General features: G+C 47.0%; 1 protein-coding gene across 2 annotated transcripts in view; it reads right to left on the reverse strand.

Moving 5' to 3' along the window:
• The window catches only part of Myo81F (Myosin 81F), a 128,520-nt gene extending 106,210 nt beyond the window's left edge, over positions 1 to 22,310 (reverse strand). The window contains exons 1-2 of one of the 2 annotated variants that reach the window (XM_070527329.1): positions 22,033 to 22,310; positions 2,818 to 2,868 (exon numbers count right to left, since the gene is read on the reverse strand). In XM_070527329.1, coding sequence (XP_070383430.1) covers positions 2,818 to 2,868; positions 22,033 to 22,054 — 73 coding nt within the window. In that variant the 5' untranslated portion in view covers positions 22,055 to 22,310. The remainder of the gene's footprint in view (positions 1 to 2,817; positions 2,869 to 22,032) is intronic. The other variant, XM_070527328.1, reaches the window with a different exon arrangement.
• Between the last annotated feature and the right edge of the window lie 367 nt (positions 22,311 to 22,677).

Raw genomic sequence — 22,677 nt, forward strand, 5'->3', positions numbered from 1 at the left:
TTTTTGTCTATTCTTATTCTGTTGAAGGTCAGCCGTCCGTCTCGCAACCTCCACATCAGGGCAGACGACGTTCCTGCGTCGTCTGTTTCCCCGAGCAAAGGGCAGACGCTGTTCTCCTGTCGTCTGTCCCTCGAGAAGCTGCCGAGTGGGACAGACGTACGACGTTACGGTGATCCCGCAAGCAGCAGACGACAAGAGTGGGAGGAAGCAGACGACCGTTAGCGGCGACACACAGGCGCACCGTTCCGGCACGCAAAACACAAACGACATACGCAACCGTCCCACAGATTACATTTGTAGAGCACACGCAAGCCACACGAACAGGCTGGAGGATGGCGCTTGCGGTCATTCGACCCCCCCCCCCCCCCCCAGATTCCCAAAACAAACAAAATCGCCTACCCACACTCACAACCAAACACACACACAGCAATCCCGGCGCGTCTACGATCCCGAGTGTTACACAGGAATGCGCGCCGTTCACAGGTTTCCTCCGCGCAGACAGACGAAGTCAGTGAGTGACCGCTGTTCCACGAACTCGGATTAGTCACGCTCCATCGACATCCGTCGGCGGGGCGGGGCGTACTGCATTCCAACGGGGATGACAGTGCCCGTATCTCCGCAGCATAGACAAGGCGCACACTTTGTTCGCCAAGCGCCCAGGTAGATGAACACCGCTATCGGCCACACGTAAGTGCTGTGCCTCACGGGTGGTGTAGAGCCACCCCCCCCCCCCCTCCACTTCCCAGAGCACCAGCTCTCTCGCGTCATGGCCTCCTCCGCGGTGTCCTAAGCGGCTCTCTTTACGACCGCCACCACGTGGTGGGCTTAGAGTGTACAAGCTAGCATACGCTACAACCCACGGGCGCATTTCGCCCGCACCATACTCATCGGCAGAGCCGAAAATCGGTCGACAGCTTACGCGCCGCTGCGTCAGCGCTGACGCATCTGAGTGGCCGTCGTACTACATCACGTGAATGGCCGCCAAAGCGGAAATACTTTGGACAGACTTTGTGTCGTCTGCTTTGGAGCAGAATGCTGCGTCAGCGACGAATAAGTGGTCGATGGACCTCCCGGGGGACACGTCGGAAATGCATCGTACACCTTTGTTCTTTTGTTTATTTTAAGCATAGTGTGTGCGCAGGGTTTCCCTTCGGAACGAAGCCAAACTATCTTGCATCTCCGCTCCCCACCCCTCCCTCCTTCTCAAACAACATACTTTATGGCCTGTTATCCACCCTGGGGACATTTCGCGGACATTCAGCGAGAAAGTAAAAAGCACCATAGATTAGAATATTTCTTGTTTATTCAATAACCGCTCATCACAATTCTACATCGCAGTATACTCTAGACTGTTACGCATTGTGTACTGTGGTACCAGCTAGCGTTAGTGAAGCTGTCCAAAGAAGAAGAAAACAAGATTAGAAACTTACGGCGAAATATACGACCTTGGGACTTGTTCGGTCGTCGGAGGTCGCCGTAAGTCTGAAGGTCGCACCCTGCATCGTGTTCATTTTTAATAATTTTTTTTTCGTTGAACGACTTGCCTAACGTTAGCTGGGACATCCTATAGGGAGTGATCATCTTTAGGTTTTAGAAATTTTCTTTAAAAAATCGCCTGTTGAAGATAACGCGATCCTAATCCTTCAGCTGGATTATTCAGAGAGGCGGATATTACTTGCACAAGGAATCAAAACACATATTAAACTAACTAATGAAAATCACTAGTTAACTAATTAATGAATTATTTCATGGCACATATACTGCTATTCACGAATTGTGGTGTTTCCAAGGCGTATCCACTTGGAATTTATTTCCAGAATGACATCTGTTTGGAGATATGTGCCATCAAACTCGCCGTAAAGATGCAGTGTCGCTTCATTTTTTTTTTTACAAGGCGCTCTTTTATGCAGTGAAGCCCAAAAGTAACTGGACACATTGGGAAATAATATCTCGAAAGTGGTGTCACCCTGGAAATTCATTTCAAGTGGATACGTCCTGCAAACTCACCAGCTACGATTCGTAAATTTCACTATGTGCCACAGAGTAATAAATAAGGAAGGTAATTAGTGAACTTTTATTAATTAGTTGAACATGTGTTTCGATTTTCCGTGCTAGTAATATCCGCCACTTCGAATAATCTAGTTAAAGAACAATGATTATGCTGTCTGTTACAGGAGATTCCTTTAAATATTCCGTAAAACCTAAAAATTATCATTACGTATATCGTCCGCTTGAAATCACCTACAACCAGGCACTCTGATTCAAAAAACGCTGCGAAGAAATTATAGCAGCTTTCCCTTTTTTATGCAAAAAAAGAAACGCAAGGTGTTCATTGCCGAGAATATATACATGTGTACGGTTATTCCGGAACCCTCCTTACACAACGAAGACACTTGGAAAGTTACAATTTCTTAGAAATGGAAAACAACGTCCACAAAAAACTTGCGTTGTGCTTCAATAACTTGGAATGATAACACACACTAACAATCTAAGTAAAGGTCCTAGTGCCTACACATACTTCCCTCGCCTATTTAAAAGCAAAAGACCGCTTATATTATGACAAGTGAATGTATAAGCGAAGCATATCTGGTAGACCATCAATGCCCTAGTCAACGCTAAAGCAACTACCGAAGGCCCTCATGTGGCATGGAAACTAACGACTGTGAACTCAATTTATTTGTTTAGTTAGTTAGTTAGTTAGTTAGTTAGTTAGTTAGTTAGTTAGTTAGTTAGTTAGTTAGTTAGTTAGTTAGTTACCACTCGAATGTCACATTTGGGTGAATTACGCAAGGGGTGGGCATTTCTAGTGGATAGTACCTTCAGTGGCTGACTTCCAAGATGCATGACTGGTAGAGTGGTGCACGGCTTCTGCACAGGAAGATAAAGGCAGTCTTACGCTGTTTGAACAACGTATAAAGAGATGTGATGAGCAGTACTGCGAGCGGCAAGCGTTTAAACAGCTTTTGGATGGCTACAACGGGACGAAGTGCGATACGCAGCCTCGATGTCAGTCAGGTGAAGCAGTGTGAGTGAGTGAGTGAGTGAGTGAGTGAGTGAGTGAGTGAGTGAGTGAGTGAGTGAGTGAGTGAGTGAGTGAGTGAGTGAGTGAGTGAGTGAGTGAGTGAGTGAGTGAGTGAGTGAGTGAGTGAGTGAGTGAGTGAGTGAGTGAGTGAGCAGATATCGCGGATTGTCTTTAGCGTTTCTTTACACCACTCAATCTTTCAGAAAAATTAAGAAGCTTAAAACAAGGCACAAATCGAAGCGAAGACATATGCGCCGACTGCAACCGAACATTTACAGAAAGAAAAACCGAAGGCAGAGATAAAGAACATACATACATACATACATACATACATACATACATACATACATACATACATACATACATACATACATACATACACACACACATACATACACACACACACACATACATACATACATACATACATACATACATACATACATACATACATACATACATACATACATACATACATACATACATACATACATACATACATACATACATACATACATACATACATACATACATACATACATACATACATACATACATACATACATACATACATACATGCGTTTTAAGCGCCTTTATTTAAACATGGACCAGTAGCAACACTCCCAGTCTGCTACGATTAAACCCACTCCCGTACAGTTACGCACCCATCCGACTTCACATGCGTGGCATGAATGCTCTACGCAATCGCTTCGTAGATAATCTCGACAAAGATTAAAGGGAACGTGCATTACAATGTGCAAGGGTTCATCACAGATAGCGTTCTAAGGGCATAAGGATGCTGGCACGCGAAAAAGCGGCCTCCGTCTGCTCTCCGTCCGCAGCTTCCCGGAGATCCTACACAGTCTGACGCGGAGCAGAGTCGCGGCTCAACCCAGCCTGGGAATCGTCGCCGCCATTATGCTACACAGAAGCGGGCGAACGCGTGTCACGCGCGCGTTGCATCAGAGGCTTAATTGCACGCGACAGCTGGTTCGGCGCGACGACCGACGCGGCTTGGCTTCGTGCGTGGGTTCCGGGAAGTCACAGCCGGACGCAAGGTCAGGGCACCGCGAGCTCCATTCACGTCGTCTGCTCGTCACATTTGCCTGGCTAGCAGACGTACACGTTATCCAGCTAAGGCGCGGCGGGTATTTCAAATTAAAAAGATGAGTCGTTGTGCGCGAGCCGGATTAAATATGTTTTTGTCTGTTGAATTGTTTCTAGCGCGAAATTTTTTTTTCTAATGGAATAGAAATGGGGCGACAGCACAGAGCGCTCGACGCTAGCGAGCGTGAAATTTCTGCAAAATAAATTGCACTCTTGTAGGCTTCATAACTTCTCATTATACCCAGTATGAGTTTGATAATTTACGCCTATATTATAGCACAGTGAGCTTCATCAAATGCGACTATTTCTGCTCGAATGGACAGACGTACTGCCGGGCTACGCCTCTCCGTAGACCGCGCGCGAGGCTAATTTTAGCTTCAGTTGCGTCATGCATGACGCGACAGCGGCGCCACCTGCGCGCGCGTCACGCGCATGCCTTCTTTCCTCGGCACACAATGACGCCACAGTAAGCTGCATGAGTAGTGTGTTTGCAAATGTATGCGAGGTAGTGCTATAACATGCGTTCTTTACATCGGTTTCTGCAGGCGACCCCCTCTGTGGCCATATTTAAAGACGTTTCACGTTGTAAACTATCACATGGAGCTCTGGCGGCAGCGTCTACGGTAGCTGCAAGTACGTGGCCGTTAGCCTGCAGCGTGAGTATAGAGCGTGCCAAAAACCTGCAGGAACGATGGCCGGTACACGGCTTTGCACAAAGGCTTCGTCGCCCTTCTGACTGCTTCAAACGGCTTTGTGACTCTGCAAATTGAACATGTTTAACAAAATGTTGCTCTACGAACGCAACGCTTTGAAGTATGCGGGCGCGCAAGAGCTATTTATTGCCTTGCTAAGTGTGTTGAGAAACATACGATTTCTCGGAAATTTCGAAAAAAGAAAGGCGCATATTACATAATTCCCTAAAGGAACATCTGAAACAGTGAACCACGAAGAGTAATAGACAAATCTGTGCAAATTCAATTGTGTGTTTTAACGTCCCGAAACAACACGGTTGGATCATGGGTCGCCACAGAGGAGGGGAAGGGGGGGGGGAGGGGGGACTTCGGAATAATTTTGACCCCCTGCGGTACCCGTGAGCGTTTTTGCATTTCGCCTCCAACGAAATAATAATGCCCCCATTACGCCATGTAGCCACTGAGACCCCGCGGCGGGTTTAGGTATACACGAACTAGCCATATCAATCCCAAGCATGGTAACTGACGCCACATTTCCTTCTGTGTAGTAATTTTTGTAGAGAACAATACACCGCATACCATAGGCATTGCATGCGATTCAGTACGTATACGCAAGACTGAATGAACAAAAAAAAACATGAATGTAGGAAGGGGGAGACGGGTGACCAAGAACAAACGACATCGGGGCGAGAGGCAGCTATAGCTTGACCGTTGCCATGGAAACGGGTGCAACGTTCCCCCGGCGATGATGCGAGCCGGAAGACGTAAACTAAGGGACTCGCTGAGGATTAGAAGGACAAACAGCCGATGGCGATGTGAAACGGGCCGATTCTGGGCCGTCAGAGGAACGGCGCCCGTTCCTCTCCCAGTACGACCACGACGGCTCAAGCAGACGACAGTTTGCAGCGGCGTCTCGATACGCGACTTGCAATGGCGCTGCAGGGGGCAAGGGGGAGGGGGGGGGGGCGATGGCGTCGCGTATTATGGCGTCGCCAAGCGTCGTAAATATCGGCCGGACTAACGGCGGAAACGGCCAGAACAACGAAGCGAGCGGTGTATGTTGGAGGCGCCCGTGTCTCCTTCGGCCTTTCCGATAATTCCCCGTCCTTGTGGTGCTACGCGGGGGAGTTTACGGTTCCCAACGCGTACGTCTCTCTTAATTGCCGCCCGTCGGGCGTCACGTGACTCTTCTTGGCACGGCCCAACGTGCGCTCTCTTTTTTTTAAAAGAATACTCCCAACTGCGACGGCTACGACGCGGCTAATAAGACGTGAACGATAGAGAATACTCTACAGACGAGACACGTACTTCACACCATCCAGTGTACGCATCGTGGACAGAAAACCTCGGGCGATCATTAGCAAACACATAGGTGAAGTAAATGTGCGGTAGTCTAGTTCTAAGGGACTGTGCTAGTGCTCGTTTGTACTGTGAGTGCTCGAGGTGGGATTGTCATAGTCATCATTCTATGAGCACTTAGCCTAAGTTGGCCTCTTTGATTCATCCTGGATGGCTCGGTATGCTGTCCGAGGAGCAGCGTATACACCAACGCTCATTGGCTGAGAGCAGCGTCCCCGGTAGTTCTTGGAAGTCCGGGACGACAAATCGAACATACCCAGTCAGTACTGTGAGTACTGTACGAATCGGCAGGCACAAGCGAGGAAAAGGAGGGTCATCTGTACCACTCAATCGTGACAGCAGCCCTTTCAAGATGGGGAACCCGCAGTGTACTCATTACGCTCAAGGTGGAGCACCTCATAGTGTTCATTAATAATCATTAACTCTAAGCGGCGTCACTAAGAGGAGGAGGAGGGGTTCGCCCCAGGTGCAGCTTGCTGGGGGAGGGGTGGGGGGGGGGGGGTTGCGGCGGTCTCTACTCGATCGAGCCTCCGTATTATCCGCGGCTCGTAGAAGAATGCAGTTAACGCGCCCACGGCAGCTAAATAAACCGATCAAGAGAATGGGCTGAAGCAGAGAGGTGCTGAAGGAACAGCGTGCGTGGGCAATGTGTTTTCAATGTGTTTTCGCGTCAGCCTAATTTTGCTCGTTATGCCTTAATTTTGTTCGTTATAGCCGATGTGTATTAAGGTCCGTTCAAAGTGCCCGCCAAATATATATGAAAAGTAACTCTTTCCGGCTATGAATGATAATTATAACTTGATGTGAGCAGTGTTTCTGCAGGGTACTGCTTACGACATTGTGTAATATTGTAAGTGTTATCTGCAGGCATGTCACGTGACATATCAAACTGCCACAATATTGTCTTTTTTTTTATTGTTACAAGCACAAATGCCGAATTACAGGCAAAACGAGGGGCGTGGCCCTTTTATATTATTTAACATTCGCAATACAATATGTGAGTTGAGAACTAGGACGGAGTGGCAATAGACAGAGGAAAGGGGAGGGCAGGCGTGGAGAGGCGACACCCCGAGCAGGCTTACCAGGCGCCACGGGAAGCCAAGTGACGCCACTGGGTGCTCTGGTAACTGTAGTGTCAGTGAGCCCTATCATAGTATTAATGATTACTAGTTATTACTTACACTAATGATAGCGCGAATGAGTACTACGAGTGAACCACCGTGGGTCAATTGTCGCCTGAAATTGTCTGCCCACAATGCGTACGCTAGATGTCTCAGAGTACTGATACTACTGAAACGCAATTTGCTCAAGCAGCTCTTCGATGTCAATAAACTGAGGAGATTCTTTAAGCCTCAATTTTCTTCTTCTAAACTCGATAAAGCATCAATTTTCCCGTTTATGTGAAACATACATTGATTACGTCAACGGTAATTGATGGAAATAATAACCCCAATGTACCGCTTTATTTAGACACAACTGCATGCCGGTCCGACAATATGCTCGAGGCAAGGCACCATAAGGGAAATGAACTCTTCGTCGACGCACCAATTTGCGCAGCCTCTTATCAGGTTGTTTCTCCGACCGCCCACGAAGACGTCGGTAAAGGAATATATAAAAAAATAATATGTACGGCATCAAGAGGGCGGTGAGGGGAAACGCGGGGGAAAAGCAAATGAAGCAGACGCAAGTACGCGACCACACACGCCATCAAGCAGACGACAAGACGACAAACACAGATCCGGTGATGTTCGTCTGCAAGGAGGAGCAGAAGAAAAAAAAAAATGCCTGCTGCTCGCGACCTACACACAGACACACACACACACATCGTTGGCAGCGGTACGGTACTCGTCGTTTCCGGACAAAAAACAAAGCAAAAGCAAAACAAAAGGAAACAAAACAAAGAAGTACCGCAGCTCCATTTCCGCCGCGGTGTGCCGCCACGTTCCACTCCTTTTTCCGCGAAAAAGAAAGCCCAGTGCAACCCGCACTACAGTGGTGTTGTCAGTACATGTCTTCGGGCGCGCGACATCCGTTATTTCTATTTTTGTCTTTCTTTTTTATTGCTTCCTGTCCTGCATTCTCGATGCTGGCACGCGCCTACGTTGCGAGATCTCTCTTTTCCAGCGTAACGTCGTTTCTTCGGTGACGACCGACGTCGTCACGAGATTTTAGTCGGCGTACCGGACGTGGGCAGAAGACTCCCGGTGTGTAGAAAGAAGGTAAAAAAAGAGGGGGCTGTTACAACTCGGCGCAGCAAATAAGCCGGTTAGAAGCACTTTCCGCATCGGTTGATCTTGATCGGTTGCAAGCAATCCATCTTTTATGCGCCTCTGTGAAGCCGAACACTGTGTCGCCTTTTATGTATACAGCATCGGCGACGAGGTGCCACGCTTAAACGGTCTGACGTCAGTCTTGGCACAAGACACGTTACCCGATTGCAGACTGTGCGTGTTACGAGTGTGAAAACCGGCTTTTTTTTTCTCTTTTTTTTGTATATATGGGGTACTTTGTGGATATATACATATAGAAACAATGTCTAGAGAGGTAGCCATGACGTGGATTTTGTAAGTTATGTATGCTGACTACGTATACGTGCAGATCTGCACTGCGTAACAAAAGAAAATAGCTCCCTGCATAAAACTCGAATATATTATTCGGCTCACAGGCATCTCTAAAGCAACCCGACCGACCTATTAATGAAATGTCGAATTGTGTTTAGCGGATTCTTTTAGTTACATTATTTTCTTTGAGTTAACCACTCAGTATTCGCCACCGGGGCTTTATGGTAACTTCTTCAGAATGGACGTGTTCCACCTTGTGTGATTCCTACTTAAAACATGAGGATATATCGTATAAACCTTCTAACAAAAAAAAAGGCGGGAGGCGTTGTATTTTTCGGCGCACTTTGTTGCAGCCACATAATACTTTATATACCGGGTGTTTCAGCAAACACTTAAAAAAAATTGCCTGTGACAAATAGCACAATTCTAGTCCATGAGCTCGTCTACTAAGAGGCGGACATTACTTCCACAAAAAAAAAAAATGAAATGCACAATCGACTAATTGCAAGAATGTATTAATTAAGTTTTTAACTAATGACCTTATGACACATATTGCAATTTACAAATTCTGGCCGGGGATTTCGCAAGGCGGATCCACTTGAAACGAATTCTCAGGATGGTACCAGTTTCGAGATATTATTTCCCGTACTTTGCGGAAGAATACATTGACGTTCCATTTACCTTTGTGCTTTAATACATAAAACTAAGTTTTGTTGAGAAAGTAAGTTGAACGACAGTGCATTTTTACAGCAAGTTGGACGACGCATATATCGTAAACGGTGTCATCCGCACAATTCATTTCAGGCGGATATGCCTTGCAGTCTCACCCGCTACAATTTGTAAATCACAATATGCGGCATAAGGTAATTAGTTCAATGCTTCATTAACGAGCTTTCGTTAAGTAGTCGATTATGCGTTTTACTTTCTTATGCAAGTAATGTCCGCCATTTCGAGTAAACCAGCTCCTGGACTAGAATTGTGCTATCTGGTACAGGCAATATTAAAAAAAAAATTGAAAGTGTTCACTGAAACACCCTGCATATATAAACAGGGTGTCCCAGCTAACTTCAGCCAGAGTTTTAAAAAATATGTACCGATGCACTCTAAGACGACGCGACCAATTGCATGTTGCAGACTATTGCGCGGAGTAGGTCAGACTGTTTTTTTTTTGTATTCTGCGTAATTACGTAACTAGTACAGATTAATTAACCAATTTCCGAAGCAACGAAGTTGGGCAAAAAAATTCCGATGAGAAAGTTGCAGATCGGTTTGCATAGCGTCCGATTAAACAGTTTCTAACTCTCTATCTATCAGGTATTAGTGTTTTTTCGCTTGTTGCAGATACCCGCGAAATAATAAGAAAAGAAGCACGTGGCATGCCCGCTTGCGCGCTGTGATTGCAGTGCTCCAAAACGTTCCACGTACGAACGGACATAGCATTTAGCCAGGGGCGCTGCCGCTTAAAAGGCGACAGGGCAGCGACGCAAGTGTTGGCTATGCGATCCACGCCAGCAGCCGTTATCGCTTGCGCTGCGATAGCGCTGTAAACAGGTACGCGGGTCCATATCAAATCAAGAGGGACACGGAAACCAACCCCAACAGTGAATAAATATTGCTTATCACCAACGGCGAAGGCGCGCTTCCTCTCCGAGCAACGCACATTCGTTGTTCAGACAAACTTTTTTTTCTTTCTCTATGGTTCAGACTTCACAGTGCATATCCATTCAGCAGGGACATAAAATTTCAACCTGCATTATGGCGCGACGTCAAGCTATCGTTCCCATTGCAGCGAATATTCGTAATGCGTTTTAAAATAAGTCATCTTGAAAAGACTCCCTTCTTTCTCTGGTTATATTCTGTATTGAATCACATATATGGTTCTAATAACATTGAAGGCAGCTCTAACATATAATTTAACAATAAACACTTTAAACCTATTTCATATCTTTTAATCTAATATCTGTGAAATCAAGACCTATATGTCTAAAGCGAGAGAGAGAGAGAGAATGACTTTATTGAGCACTCGGAATGGAGTCAAGGGAAGGGGAAGAGGTGAGAGATCTCCTTCTGTCTTCCCCCTTCAGGCGGCAGCCAGGGGGGTATTCTGTAGGAGTCCAGCTACTGGAGTGTCCATTTCGGCCGCTGCTGATTGGATGCTGCTGTACGAGAGAGGAGGAGACGAGAGGCCCTAGCCAATCAGCAGCGGCCGAAATGGACAGTCCACTAGGTGGACTCTTACCCCCTATTCAGCAATGCAACTTAAGTCGAAGCACATGCTTGACTTGATTTAGATGACGCCTGGCGTTAACGCGCCCAAACGCGCTCCCTGCGTTTCCTTCGGCGCGTTCCCGATAGGCGTCGCTCGGATCAAGTCAAGCATGGGCTTCGACTTAAGTTGCATTTCTGCATACGGGGGTTACAGAATGCCGCCCCAGGAGCCCTTGGACGCCGGCGGGGTCTTCAACTATACGCTGTGGCCGAAGCATATATGAAGGCATAGTGTGCACCGTCCAGTCATCATCATTGACAGACGCGCACAATCGCATGTGCTGAAATGAATACAATGCCGGGGTTCTACGTGCCAAAACAACGATTTGTAGCGGCGGACTCCGCGGGGTTAATTTTGACCACCGGGGGATCCTTAACGTGACCTCCATGCACGGAACAAGGGCGTCTTTGCATTTCGACCTCGGTCGCAATGCAGCCGACGCGGTCGGGATTCGATCCCGCGACCTCGTGCTTATAGCAGCGCAACACCATACAGCAGCTAAGCCAGCGCGGCGGGTAATCGTATGTACGTGCTATCCGCGTCAAGTGAAACGCGAATAGCGGTGCATGTCATCAGTTTGCGCCGCAATCTTGTTTTTCTCTCTCACTTTCAAATAAAAGAGAAACGGAAGTATCGCAGCATAGGTGGAGCATCATCGCGCAGTGAGGCAAAACCGGATGCGCCCATCTGTCGCTGCTGATGACTGGAGCACTGGGTCTCTCTCTCTCTCTCTCTCTCTCTCTCTCTCTCTCTCTCTCTCTATCTATCTATCTATCTCTCTCTCTATCTCTCTATCTATCTATCTATCTATCTATCTATCTATCTATCTATCTATCTATCTATCTATCTATCTATCTATCTATCTATCTATCTCTCTCCAGTTATGCTTCGGCCACGCGCTCTGCTGTTCGCGCTTCCAATTGACGCCGATGGTAGAAATTCCGTTAGAACGCATCTCGCCATTACTGTCGACGTTAAAGCGCCCCTCACCAGACCCGGCCCATTGCAAATTTTACGTACACACTGGAAGTCGTGAAACCTCATCTATAAAGAACGAGAAGAAAGAGGGTTAACCGAGGGGCCCGATTTTCATCAATCATATCACGAGAAGCCAACAAACAAGGACGCCAAGGAAAACAGGGGAAATAACTTGTACTTACCTAGTGAATTAAAGAAATTATAAATTAATGCTAGTGTCATTACTTTATAATTTCTTTAATTCACTTGGTAAGTACAAGTAATTTCCCCTGTTTTCCTTGGTGTCTTTGTTTGTTGGCTTCCCATGATCTCATCTATAAAGAGCGCCTTACCGATTTTTTTTTTTTCTGATCGGTTCGTTGTTGGAGGAGATGGGGAAAAAATTGGGAGGACGCTTAAGCTTTCTGGTAGAAACGCGGCCTCTTGCGTGGGCCGATCTTCTCTTATTGTTTCGCACTTCTCGTACTTCAGTCTGAGAACATTTAACATAAAAGGCATGCGCTGTCGGTGTTTTGCGCCGCGCCATTTGTGTGTGGGTTGTCGTTCTCAAAATTCCGACGAATAACTTTGTAAAGAGCGCAACACAAGGTGTGACCCTGGTGTGACCAACTCTAGCGCTAAAACTTTAGTGCCGTATAGAACAGACACGGCAATTTTCGCTCACGGGACGCCGGCGACGGCGCGGGATTCCAACACCGGATTTTTCTGTGACACGGGGCACGCGTCCCTTATTAACGCTGTCGCGTAGATACCCGCAACAATGACCAGACTGCGACGCTCCGGCCACTCCCTACCACGCCACTTGGGCGTGCCAGCTCGTGAGGGCCAACCTATACAATCCCACATCCCATCACACAATGGTCCTATGGAGAGAGCGAATGACGTGGCGTCGCGCCGATACCCTCTCCCTCTCTGTGAACATATAGCCTCAACTCCCGTGACCAGCTCGATGTGGTCTTGAGAGGGCACCGGGTGGCCGCGGCTCATGGGGTCCGGGACTGAGGCCTCCACTCACGCCTAGGGCCCGTCGAGGGACCCTGCGGTTTCCCTTTAGTTTCATAAATATTTCACCTCTCTCTTTCTCTCTCTCTCTCTTGTCCACAAGCGCTTGGATTTAAAGTGGACGGAAGCATCAGCCGGCCAGCATTCGAGATACGCAAGATACGTTGGTGTTGGCGAAAACGAAAAGAAAAGCAGGGGAGAGATTGATGCGACCGGTAGGTATAGCGGTATACGAAGTATAGCTAGAGAAGTGCTGAGGCAGATTAATGAGACTCTAAAGGTCCTTTAGAGTCTCATTGCTTCAACAATAAAGACTATCCTTTTTTTATATTTCGTGGGTACGATCACGGCCGTTGCGGCCGCGGAAGGGAGCCAAGTCCTTGACCTCGTGCTCAGCAGAACAGCCCTACAACATGAGCCGCCGCGAACGGTAGTGCGTACGGATACATGCGTGTTCGTGCGTACACCCGCTATCAGAGGTATGTGAACCAAGTGTCCTGCTTTAAAAAAAAATAATAATACTAACGTGTTTCTTGGCGACTAAACCACAGCACCTAAAACTGGCAAGTTCGCGTGGTATATTTGCAATGCCAAGTCTGAACTGCAGTATCCAGCTTAAGGTTAGACATGCCAAGCCATCGAATAAATATTCAGTCTTTACTTTTTTCTGCCAAAGCCCTAAGATATGCTCTTATTGGACGTTGTCAAATGTCCTCCATGTAGTCGATTTCGCCATCTCGTAAGCTCTGATTGGCCCAGAAGGCTGCTACGGCTTCTCTGATTGGCTCAGAATGCCGTCATTACGGAATGCGACAATATGGCGGAATTTGGCTAACTCCAGGATACTTTAGAAGGGTGGTAGTTTAGGCTATAGTTTGGTATTCCACAGCCCCGTACGAGTAAAAGCGCAAAGCAATAGGAAGGACTACGAGAAATAGCTCTTGCCCGTGTTCCTCGTCGTCTGGTCTGCTCTTGCGCTTTTGCTTTTATTTGTCCAGGATAGCATTCCGTAAAAGATACTGTGCGCGCGTGAGAAAAAGTTACTTGCTCATTGTATACCGAAAAAAAAAGAGAAAGAAACCGAAAGTACAACAAAGCGAACATTGCGTTGTAATGGGAGGCTGAAGTGGACAGGCAAGCAAGCGCTTTGTGTATAGCCCCTTCGAGGCATCGTCAAGACAATTACTGTCGAAAGATAGTTGCACACAGCTGCAAAGGGAATCCATTATCCGTGACCAGCGGACTGTGAAGGGACGCGGTACGTTGCCGCTTGAGAAAGAAAAAAAGGCTCTTCAAAGACAGCATCGCCGGCACACTCCTTATCGGATCGCAGATAGAATTTCAAGTGGTCCGCAAACGATGGCCCTCCTTTTGTCAACGGTCGCTCGCCGAGAGAGAAAAGAAAAGAGGAAAAAAGTAACGAATGCGCACCTAGGGCAGCAAAAAAGGAAAAAAAGAAAAAGTGAGCAAAGCGGTACAGGTAACAAGGTTGCCCGCAGTACTTGCATTCAAAGCACGCCGGTGGTTTGGAAGACATGCAGCGTCGCCCTGCGGCTACCAGAAAATTTCAGCTGCCGGAGCAGACGACGCCAGCTGGAAAATATCGCGCGTCGTCTGCTTAACTGTGTACGCATTTCTGATAAAAAAAAAATTGTGGATGCGGCCTTTGTACCGATCGACACGGCCACTTCAAGGTTCCTTCCTTACGAGGCTGGATCGAGTCCAAGCGGCAAAGAAAGAAAACGACACTGGTGATAAGGAGGCTCCTTTCTCCACTTTTTTTTTTTTTCCGTGACTCACTCGAAGACGCTATCCACACAGTACGCATACCACGACGGAAGCACGTGAACCCTTGACTGTTGCTGCCGCGATATGAGGTGACAGAGCATGGAGAAAACGCGCAAAAAAAAAAAAGCGGGAAGAGATCGAAATCAGCCGAGTCAGCCTTTCTTCCTTTATTATTGCTAGATTTCAAAGAGCGCCTGCGCAAAGAATGTGCTGGTTCGTGACCTCCGAAATCGAAGCCTATTAAGCGTGGAGTCTTGTGCGCGAAAACGCGGTCCCTGCATCTAACACTGGACAAATGCGGGACAACCGTACGTGTCTCGTTTTGCCGCCAGTTCGAGCACTTTTTGCTGAGTTCATTCTCCGCGTGAAGTGAAACATGACCTCCGAAATCGCACGACGTGTGCGCGCGCCACCGTATCTCGGAAGCCATGTGGCTGACATCACGTAGAGAACGAACTCGGCCAGGAATGAAAGATAGCATGATCACGTACAGGGAAATTGTCGACCATTACAAAGCCGAAAGAAGAATCTTTCCGCCTCCGCATCGGCCTCTCTCTCTCTCCGGAGGACGCTCGCATTTGGCGACGCCTCCAGGGAAACAATTACACATCACCACATTGGATCTACTTAACACAGACGAGGGACTATAACGACGCCCTCTGCAAAATTTGTAAGCAAAAAGGCACGCTAGACCATATAATATGGGAGTGTGCTGGCTCCCCAGGGGCCAAGGAAAACATTGTCAGTAGAGAAGCCTGGGAGGCCTTGCTCCAGAGCGAGGCTGAAGACGACCAGCGTCGAGCAATCCGCCTGGCCGTTGAGGCCGTGAAGACTCACCGTCCTCAACGCGCGGGGACTGCTTCGTCCTCCCCCCCTGCCTACGTGTAGGTTAAGAGGCGGGCAGCCCAGCTCGGTGGAACAACAAAATTTTCAATCAATCAATCAATCGAACTAGGCCAAAATGTGGTGCATGTGCTCGAACTGGCGGCAAAACAAGACACGTACGTTTTCCCGCATTTGTCCAGTGTTAAATGCAGTGACCGCGTTCTCGCGCCTATGACTAAAGCCACTAAAAAGAACAATAAGCGTCGAAACTTTGCGGGATGAGCGGGTTCCGCGAAAAAGTCGAACTCCAGCGTAGATTTAGCTTGAAACCATGGAGTAAAAGATTACAACACTACGTTGGCCGTGCACATTGTTCTTGTACTTGTATTCTAGTTGTATTTTCAGTGTGTGTGTTGTTGTTGTTGTTGACCTGCGTAGTTGTGGCGCAAATCCACAGTGGGGGATTGGCCATGAATCGGGTGGTTAAATTAGGTGTATAAAAACAAGGGCGTTAACAACTTGTACTCCTCCGGTCAAGCGACCTGCATGAACGCCTGTGACACTTACAAGTGCTTTCATGTGTGTGTTTCCATTTTTCCATTTTTTTTCTGCATTCTCCCTTTTTTTTCTATGCATGCGAATTTTTTTTATCTTTCTGTCTCCCCTTACCCCTTCCACAGTACAAGGTAGTAAACTGGATATCTATCTTCCGGTTAACCTCCCTGCCTCTCGTATTCGAACGTTAGAACTTAGAAATTAAAAATTTTGTGAGAGGAAAAAAAAGCAATCAGAAGTCTGTTCTGTATTTTTTATTGATAATGATTATTTAAACCCGTATGTCGCAATATTAATATACGATTTGTCTGATACATACGGTATTATATGGGCGTACCTTATCGTATGTCCGCTTTGCAATGCATTATGCAGCTTGATGGTAAACTGACTAACTAAATAAACATTACAGCTCAAATCTACGCTGCACTCAAGAAATGTCGGGCTTTATTTTTTTGATCAGATTCCGCACCCCGGCCGTGAAGTTTTGAAGTCGGCCGTACGCAACACCACAGCGTTGAAGTCCTTCGAAGCCAGTGCGTTACCACGTACTCGGACAACCGGTGCTGCCAAATTCGTATCGCACACCTGCGCCCGTCTTATTGACCGAGTTGGTTACACACAGGTGGCAGACGAGCTTTCCTGTCGCATTCTGAACACGGACACAGCCGCACCGCCATTTTCAGCTGCCGATTGCGAGCAGACGACGCCAGGTGCAAAAAAAAAAAAAAAAGAACCGCGCGTCGATCTTTCTCTTGTGTGCCTTCGTTGAAAGAGTCCGAGCTTACTCTAATGACCGAAGGATTCGCAACTACAGAAATCTATACCTGGAAAACAGATCAGAGACATAGTCGCTTTTCAAGTCGGTTCTAATTACTGATTGGTATACGTTACGTACACGAAAACCCTCTTGTTTTCTTTTTTTTCATTTGCCACGTCTGGACGCTCAACGCAGCATTTCCATGTGCCCGGACAAGTTAAGCTTTGTTTCTCACGTCTGTTATGTTAAAATTTTCTTTTCTTTGCCCAAGCGCAGAAATCACGCCTCAAGGTGTAACGTGGTGTCTTGGGTTGACATTTCATTGCTCCATCCTAGATCTTTGAAGCGTATTTTCGGGGTACTCCATAAATGCGCTTTATAAAGCTGTCTTTCGCCCTCTGTGGCAACAGAGGGGCACAGATGTCGAAAACTGATGGGAAGATGATAATTAAACCACCCCCATGCGTTTTCGTATGCAGTTGACTTCAACTGAGAGCAAGCTAGTAATTTACATAATCACTTCGAAGTAAATGTTTGAACGTATATACTGAAATAAATTTGCATTTTCATGTACAGCGTGTATTATACATAGTGTCCTGTGCAGTTTTCCTTTTTTTTATTTGCACTATAGAGTTGGATTTTATTGCCAAGTGCATTCGTGAATCTTTTGCAATGTATTTGAACGGTTTTCTTCACAACTACTAAATACTCGTTCATGCTCCTTCCTTTTTTAGTATTATTTAATACATTTGTTCAGTATCTCTTTATTGTATCTAAAAGTACTCATTCTGCAATTTATTTATACGTTATGTTTATGTGCTTCTTTTACGCTGCCTGGTCCTCGGTTGCTAGCTTTTGCTTATTTTTTAATACATTGTTTAATACACCATGTTACTCATTGTAATAAATATCGTACAAAAATAATAAAAGAAGGACGCGGCGGCTCAGTAGATATGACAATCTGCTACTGAGAACAAGGTCGTGGGTTCGGCTCCCTACCGAATTTGCACGAGCGCGAAATGCAAGAACGCTCGGGTACTTTGATTTAGGTGTATCTAAAGGTTTTTACAGCTGGTCAAAATTAACACGGAACCCTTCATGCCGAACTCAAAAAGATATATGTCCTTCCGACATGCCACCAGCCGTGTTGGCGCATGTCCCAACTACATTATATATATATATATATATATATATATATATATATATATATATATATATATATATATATATATATATATATATATATATCTTTGTAAGACTACAAACGCATATGCTTCCTTTGGCTAATTAAGAGATCTAGCGTCACTCAGCGCACTTGGTGGTCACTTCGATTTTGTGCTCCACTTATGCTGCGAAAATCTTTTTATATATATATATATATAAATACCGCACACACATACGCTACACGACAAGCAGCCACCGCAGCCAAAGACAGCAACGGTCAGTCGACAGCTGCGCCAATTTGGCGTCCGCGCCGAATGAGCGGCAGGCCGAAATATATGCCACAGCCGGGCGCTCTTTTAATCAAGAAGCAGCTTTCCGCGGGGATGACCCACACCGCGTGACCCAGCGTGCATGCGTTATCGAGGTGGCGGTTCCGGTCGACGGCGAGCAATTTCGGGAAGCGCGCCGCGCCAGTCGTTCATTCAGCAAAAAAATCGATGCGGCGTCGACGACCGAAATACGCAGCTGCGGCGCGCCATTCCAACTTCTGGAACCTACACGACCTTTCCGCAGCAGACGAAAACTTAAGCCGTCGCTTAGAAAGACCGCATCTGGAAAATATCTGTATTGCCCCGTCTGCTTGAAATGGAAAACTTTTCCCAATTCGTCTGCTCGTTAAACCGCTGCCCCCTTTATTATTATTTTTTTCTCAGTAGAGTCCCCTTACCTTCCATTTCCTCTCAAAGACAAAAAGTACACCACCTTGAGCCAGCTTTTCATTTTTATCCGGGCGTGCACTTGATGTTTAACAAAAATGCAGCTTTCATTTTCTGTACAATCTCTCTTGCTCTCGCTGTGGCGCTGGAAAAAAAAAAGAAGAAGCGCGCTTTTATGACGTCAAGAATCACGTGCTAGCCCGGTAAGACGTCACAGTCGTCGTCTGCTACAAATCGTCTGCTCGAAACACTCCCGGACGTTTATCGGGGTCACGGTGCGAGATGCAATACATGCGACCATCGCCTCTCCGCGAGATGTCGAATAGTTCTGAAAATTTTCCTCTTTTCAGCTTTAATGAAATGCGCTAGTTTCTTTTCACCAGAACACGAGCGAGTTTCAAATGTGCGCAATCTGAATATAAGATAGTCAATAAAATGTGCAGTGTAATAATAATAATAAAGTGCTCGTTCCGAAACTCAGCTGCGCAACACGAAACAAACTGAGGAGCTGTATTTCGGTCACCGATTGTCGTCCGAATCGGGCAAAATACTGAACGCCGAATTCCGAAAAATGTTTGAATGTAAAATATTTTCGAAAGACGGTGTGTTACTTCGAAGATAGTCCCCAATCCAAGATACAATTCCCCAAGAAGTTCAAAACACAAGGCCAAGTACTACCTTAAATTAGCTCACAGGATCAGTCGTTTTTCCAAGTATAAGCATTTGACATTTAACATGCATGTCAAAAACATCATGGTGTCGCCATAAATTTGAAAGTATCCCACTACCTCTTCTTTTTTATTGAGTACTACGAGCTAACTGGAAAGTGCTAAATCAGATTAATACCAAGTCTTCAAGGTTTGATAGGACGTATCGTAAGAGTAGAAGCTCTTGGGACGAGAGCAGGCCAGGTATGAGACCTACGAGGAGTCTCCGAAGCTCCAAATTAAAGAAAAGCTTTATCGCTTTTGAATATATTTATGAAGTAAAATTTCGGAAACTTAGAACATCGAGTTTCCAACATATGAACTCCGAAATAGAAACCGACGAAGCAATTGTGTGAACGATTTTGGTTTTAATCTAGTTTTAATGGTTAACATTTAATTTGTTCTCCAGTGTTCAAAGTCGCGAAAATCGCCAAGATAATGTGCAGTTGACGGGAAATTCTTTATTCATTTACGCAAGTTATGCAAAATTTCTACTCATGAAATAGTGTATATACCTAGCCATAACCCAATATAAGATTTATATTCGGTATAAATGCTTTATTAGCGACATTGCTTATAGAATTCTGAGGCGTTTTGTGAAAGTCCTCAAGTTTTCGGTCCACTCTCGCAGATAATAATAATAATGTATGTATGTATGTATGTATGTATGTATGTATGTATGTATGTATGTATGTATGTATGTATGTATGTATGTATGTATGTATGTATGTATGTATGTATGTATGACGACCCCTTCCGGTGGAAGTTTCCAGCTTGTTCCTTCCGTCCATTATCTGTCTGGTTTTGTTGCCAAATTAAATTAAATATGATGAGCCTGTACATGCATACACACACACGCACACACATGCACACCAACACACATCATGCTGCAACTTTTACGGAATTAAAATGGCACAGCGCCAACATTTCTCGCCGAATACGGCTGGTGGGACCTGTGGGTATCAACCCCGAGTTGACAAACCCGTGACGTTCTCCTCACCGCAAGAACAGAAAGAGAAAAAAAGAAAAGAAAGAAAGGTGGAAAGGAAAACGCCTCTTTAGGCGCAAGCTCCGGGAGATGATCCCCGGAAACCGGGGCGGAGGCAAGGGAACGCCCTAAAATAGGCACTCCGGACGAGACCGCGTCAAACCGGGGAGAAAAAACGCAAGTACGCAACACATATGCGTGCGCCAGTCGGGTGTACGAGCGACTTTGCTGGCTACGGTTGATCGCACTTTCCATCCAAGCCTCGTTACAGCAAGGGCGACAAAAAAAAAAAAAACACGGAACTACACCGCAAAACAAGACGAGGAAACTTCAGTGAGTCACTGGGCGCGGGCGACCCACCTGACAATTAAAGGGACAGGGGTCGCATCAGCGTGTATGGTTAAATTTCGTTCCTATATGCATGTATCTAAATTTTATTACGACATCGGTTACGCAAATTCAGCGAGACTGTGCGGGTTGCCATCAATTCCGCATTGCTCACACATGTAACCGAAAGAAACACCCAAAACCCGTTCCTTAAAAAAACAACCGATTTGTTTGTACCGGTGATCTACCGCAAGTCCTTGCAGGAAAGCGGCACCCCAGGGTGCAGCTACTCATTTCACTAGGCAGCCCCTGCCGCGCGCACAGTTTGATGCTTAGCCACAACGCCTTTCGCAACAAACTCCTCGTGGAAACGGATCAGGTTGGATTTGCCCGTTGAACTTCCCGTGCACTACAGCATCGAATATCGAATCGCACGAAAGCACACGCAAAAATTAATAAACAAAAGACAGGGCGTACGCTCCAGGCCGTGTTCGCGGCTGTTCCCAAGAGCCCAGCAGCCATCCCTGCCGATCGCTCCCCGAGAAGGAGGCTGCACCGCAGAGCTATCAATCGCTCAGTTTTTTTTTCTGAGAACCGAAAGACGAAAAGGGCCAACCCAGCAACCGTGCTTCGCCACACAGCACCCGAGAAGAGCTCTCGCTTGCTTCCATTCATCCCACAACGCGCCGCAGAGCTCGGACGCGCGCGCGCGCCAGGTCTGTCCTCGCATAAAAAAAAGTGGGGCATGATTCAGACATGCGCTTACTCTCCGGTGGCGCCGGTTACACGCGTAGAAGACAGCGGCGATCCTGATCGCCGTGCCGGGTTCGTCGGTTAGCTCCCTTTCGAGATCAGCGTGGTTTCCTTTGACACGCGAAGTGCAGGGGGAAAGAAAGAAAGACCCCCTCTCGATGTTATCCCGGCCACGCCTCGATTAAAATAAAGCTAGCTATATACATCCCAGCTCCACTCCGGAGCGGTGCTCTTTTTCTCTTTCTTTTATATACCTCCGTTCTTCGGTCCATCGTGCGACGCCCAGGTTCTGCACCGCACAGCGTGGGGGAAAAGAAAGCAAGCTCTCCCAGAGATAGAATGAGCGAACGAAGGAGTATGGCCGGGGCGGCAAGCGAGCGAGCGAGCTAGCTAGCTAGCGCGCGCGTAGAGAGAAAAGCCGAGAAACGATTCGGAACCCCCGGCGGGTTCTTCCAGACGTACCGTGGTCGACGTCTTCGTCCATGGTTTCGATAATCCGGCCGTGGAACGCGGCGGGGTTATATCCGCAACCCGGAGTGATGCGAGCGTTTTTTTATCCACTGGACACCACCATCCTGGCGTTAGCCGGTCTTCGACGTTGCCGCCGCTGCCCCGTTGCTACGTTCATTTCGACGGGCGGGCAAAGCAAGCCTGTGCGACCGACGTTCGTAACGGGGAGGAGCTGCCGGATATCAAGACGCGAGAGGAGGAAGGGGAGAGGCGGCGACCACCAACCACGGCGGAAACGCCGAGGGAGGCTCGTTTTCGCGGCCGCGGACGGTACTGCCATCTGGCGGTGGCCAGATGAAACAGCCGCTCTCGCTGCTTGCGTCACGCCGGAAGCGGAAGTAGCCTGGCGCGAGCGGCGAATCGCGCGTCCCGGTTTTTTTTCAAAATCGGCGCTGCTTCAGGGGTTTTTGAGCTTACGTGAACTGTCAAGATATACGCTGAACAAAAAAAAAGTGAATGCTGGACAGTTTCGTGTTTGTAAACGAGCGGGAATAACGCAGAGGCGTAGAAAAAAAAAACTTTTGAAAACTGGCCAATATTTGCCTGTACGGAAAATTCACGCCAGTAGAGTTCGTGGAACTGTTTCCAGATGCACAG

The sequence above is a fragment of the Dermacentor albipictus genome, chromosome 10, assembly GCF_038994185.2.
Source record: "Dermacentor albipictus isolate Rhodes 1998 colony chromosome 10, USDA_Dalb.pri_finalv2, whole genome shotgun sequence".
In the NCBI taxonomy this organism is placed as follows: domain Eukaryota; kingdom Metazoa; phylum Arthropoda; class Arachnida; order Ixodida; family Ixodidae; genus Dermacentor; species Dermacentor albipictus.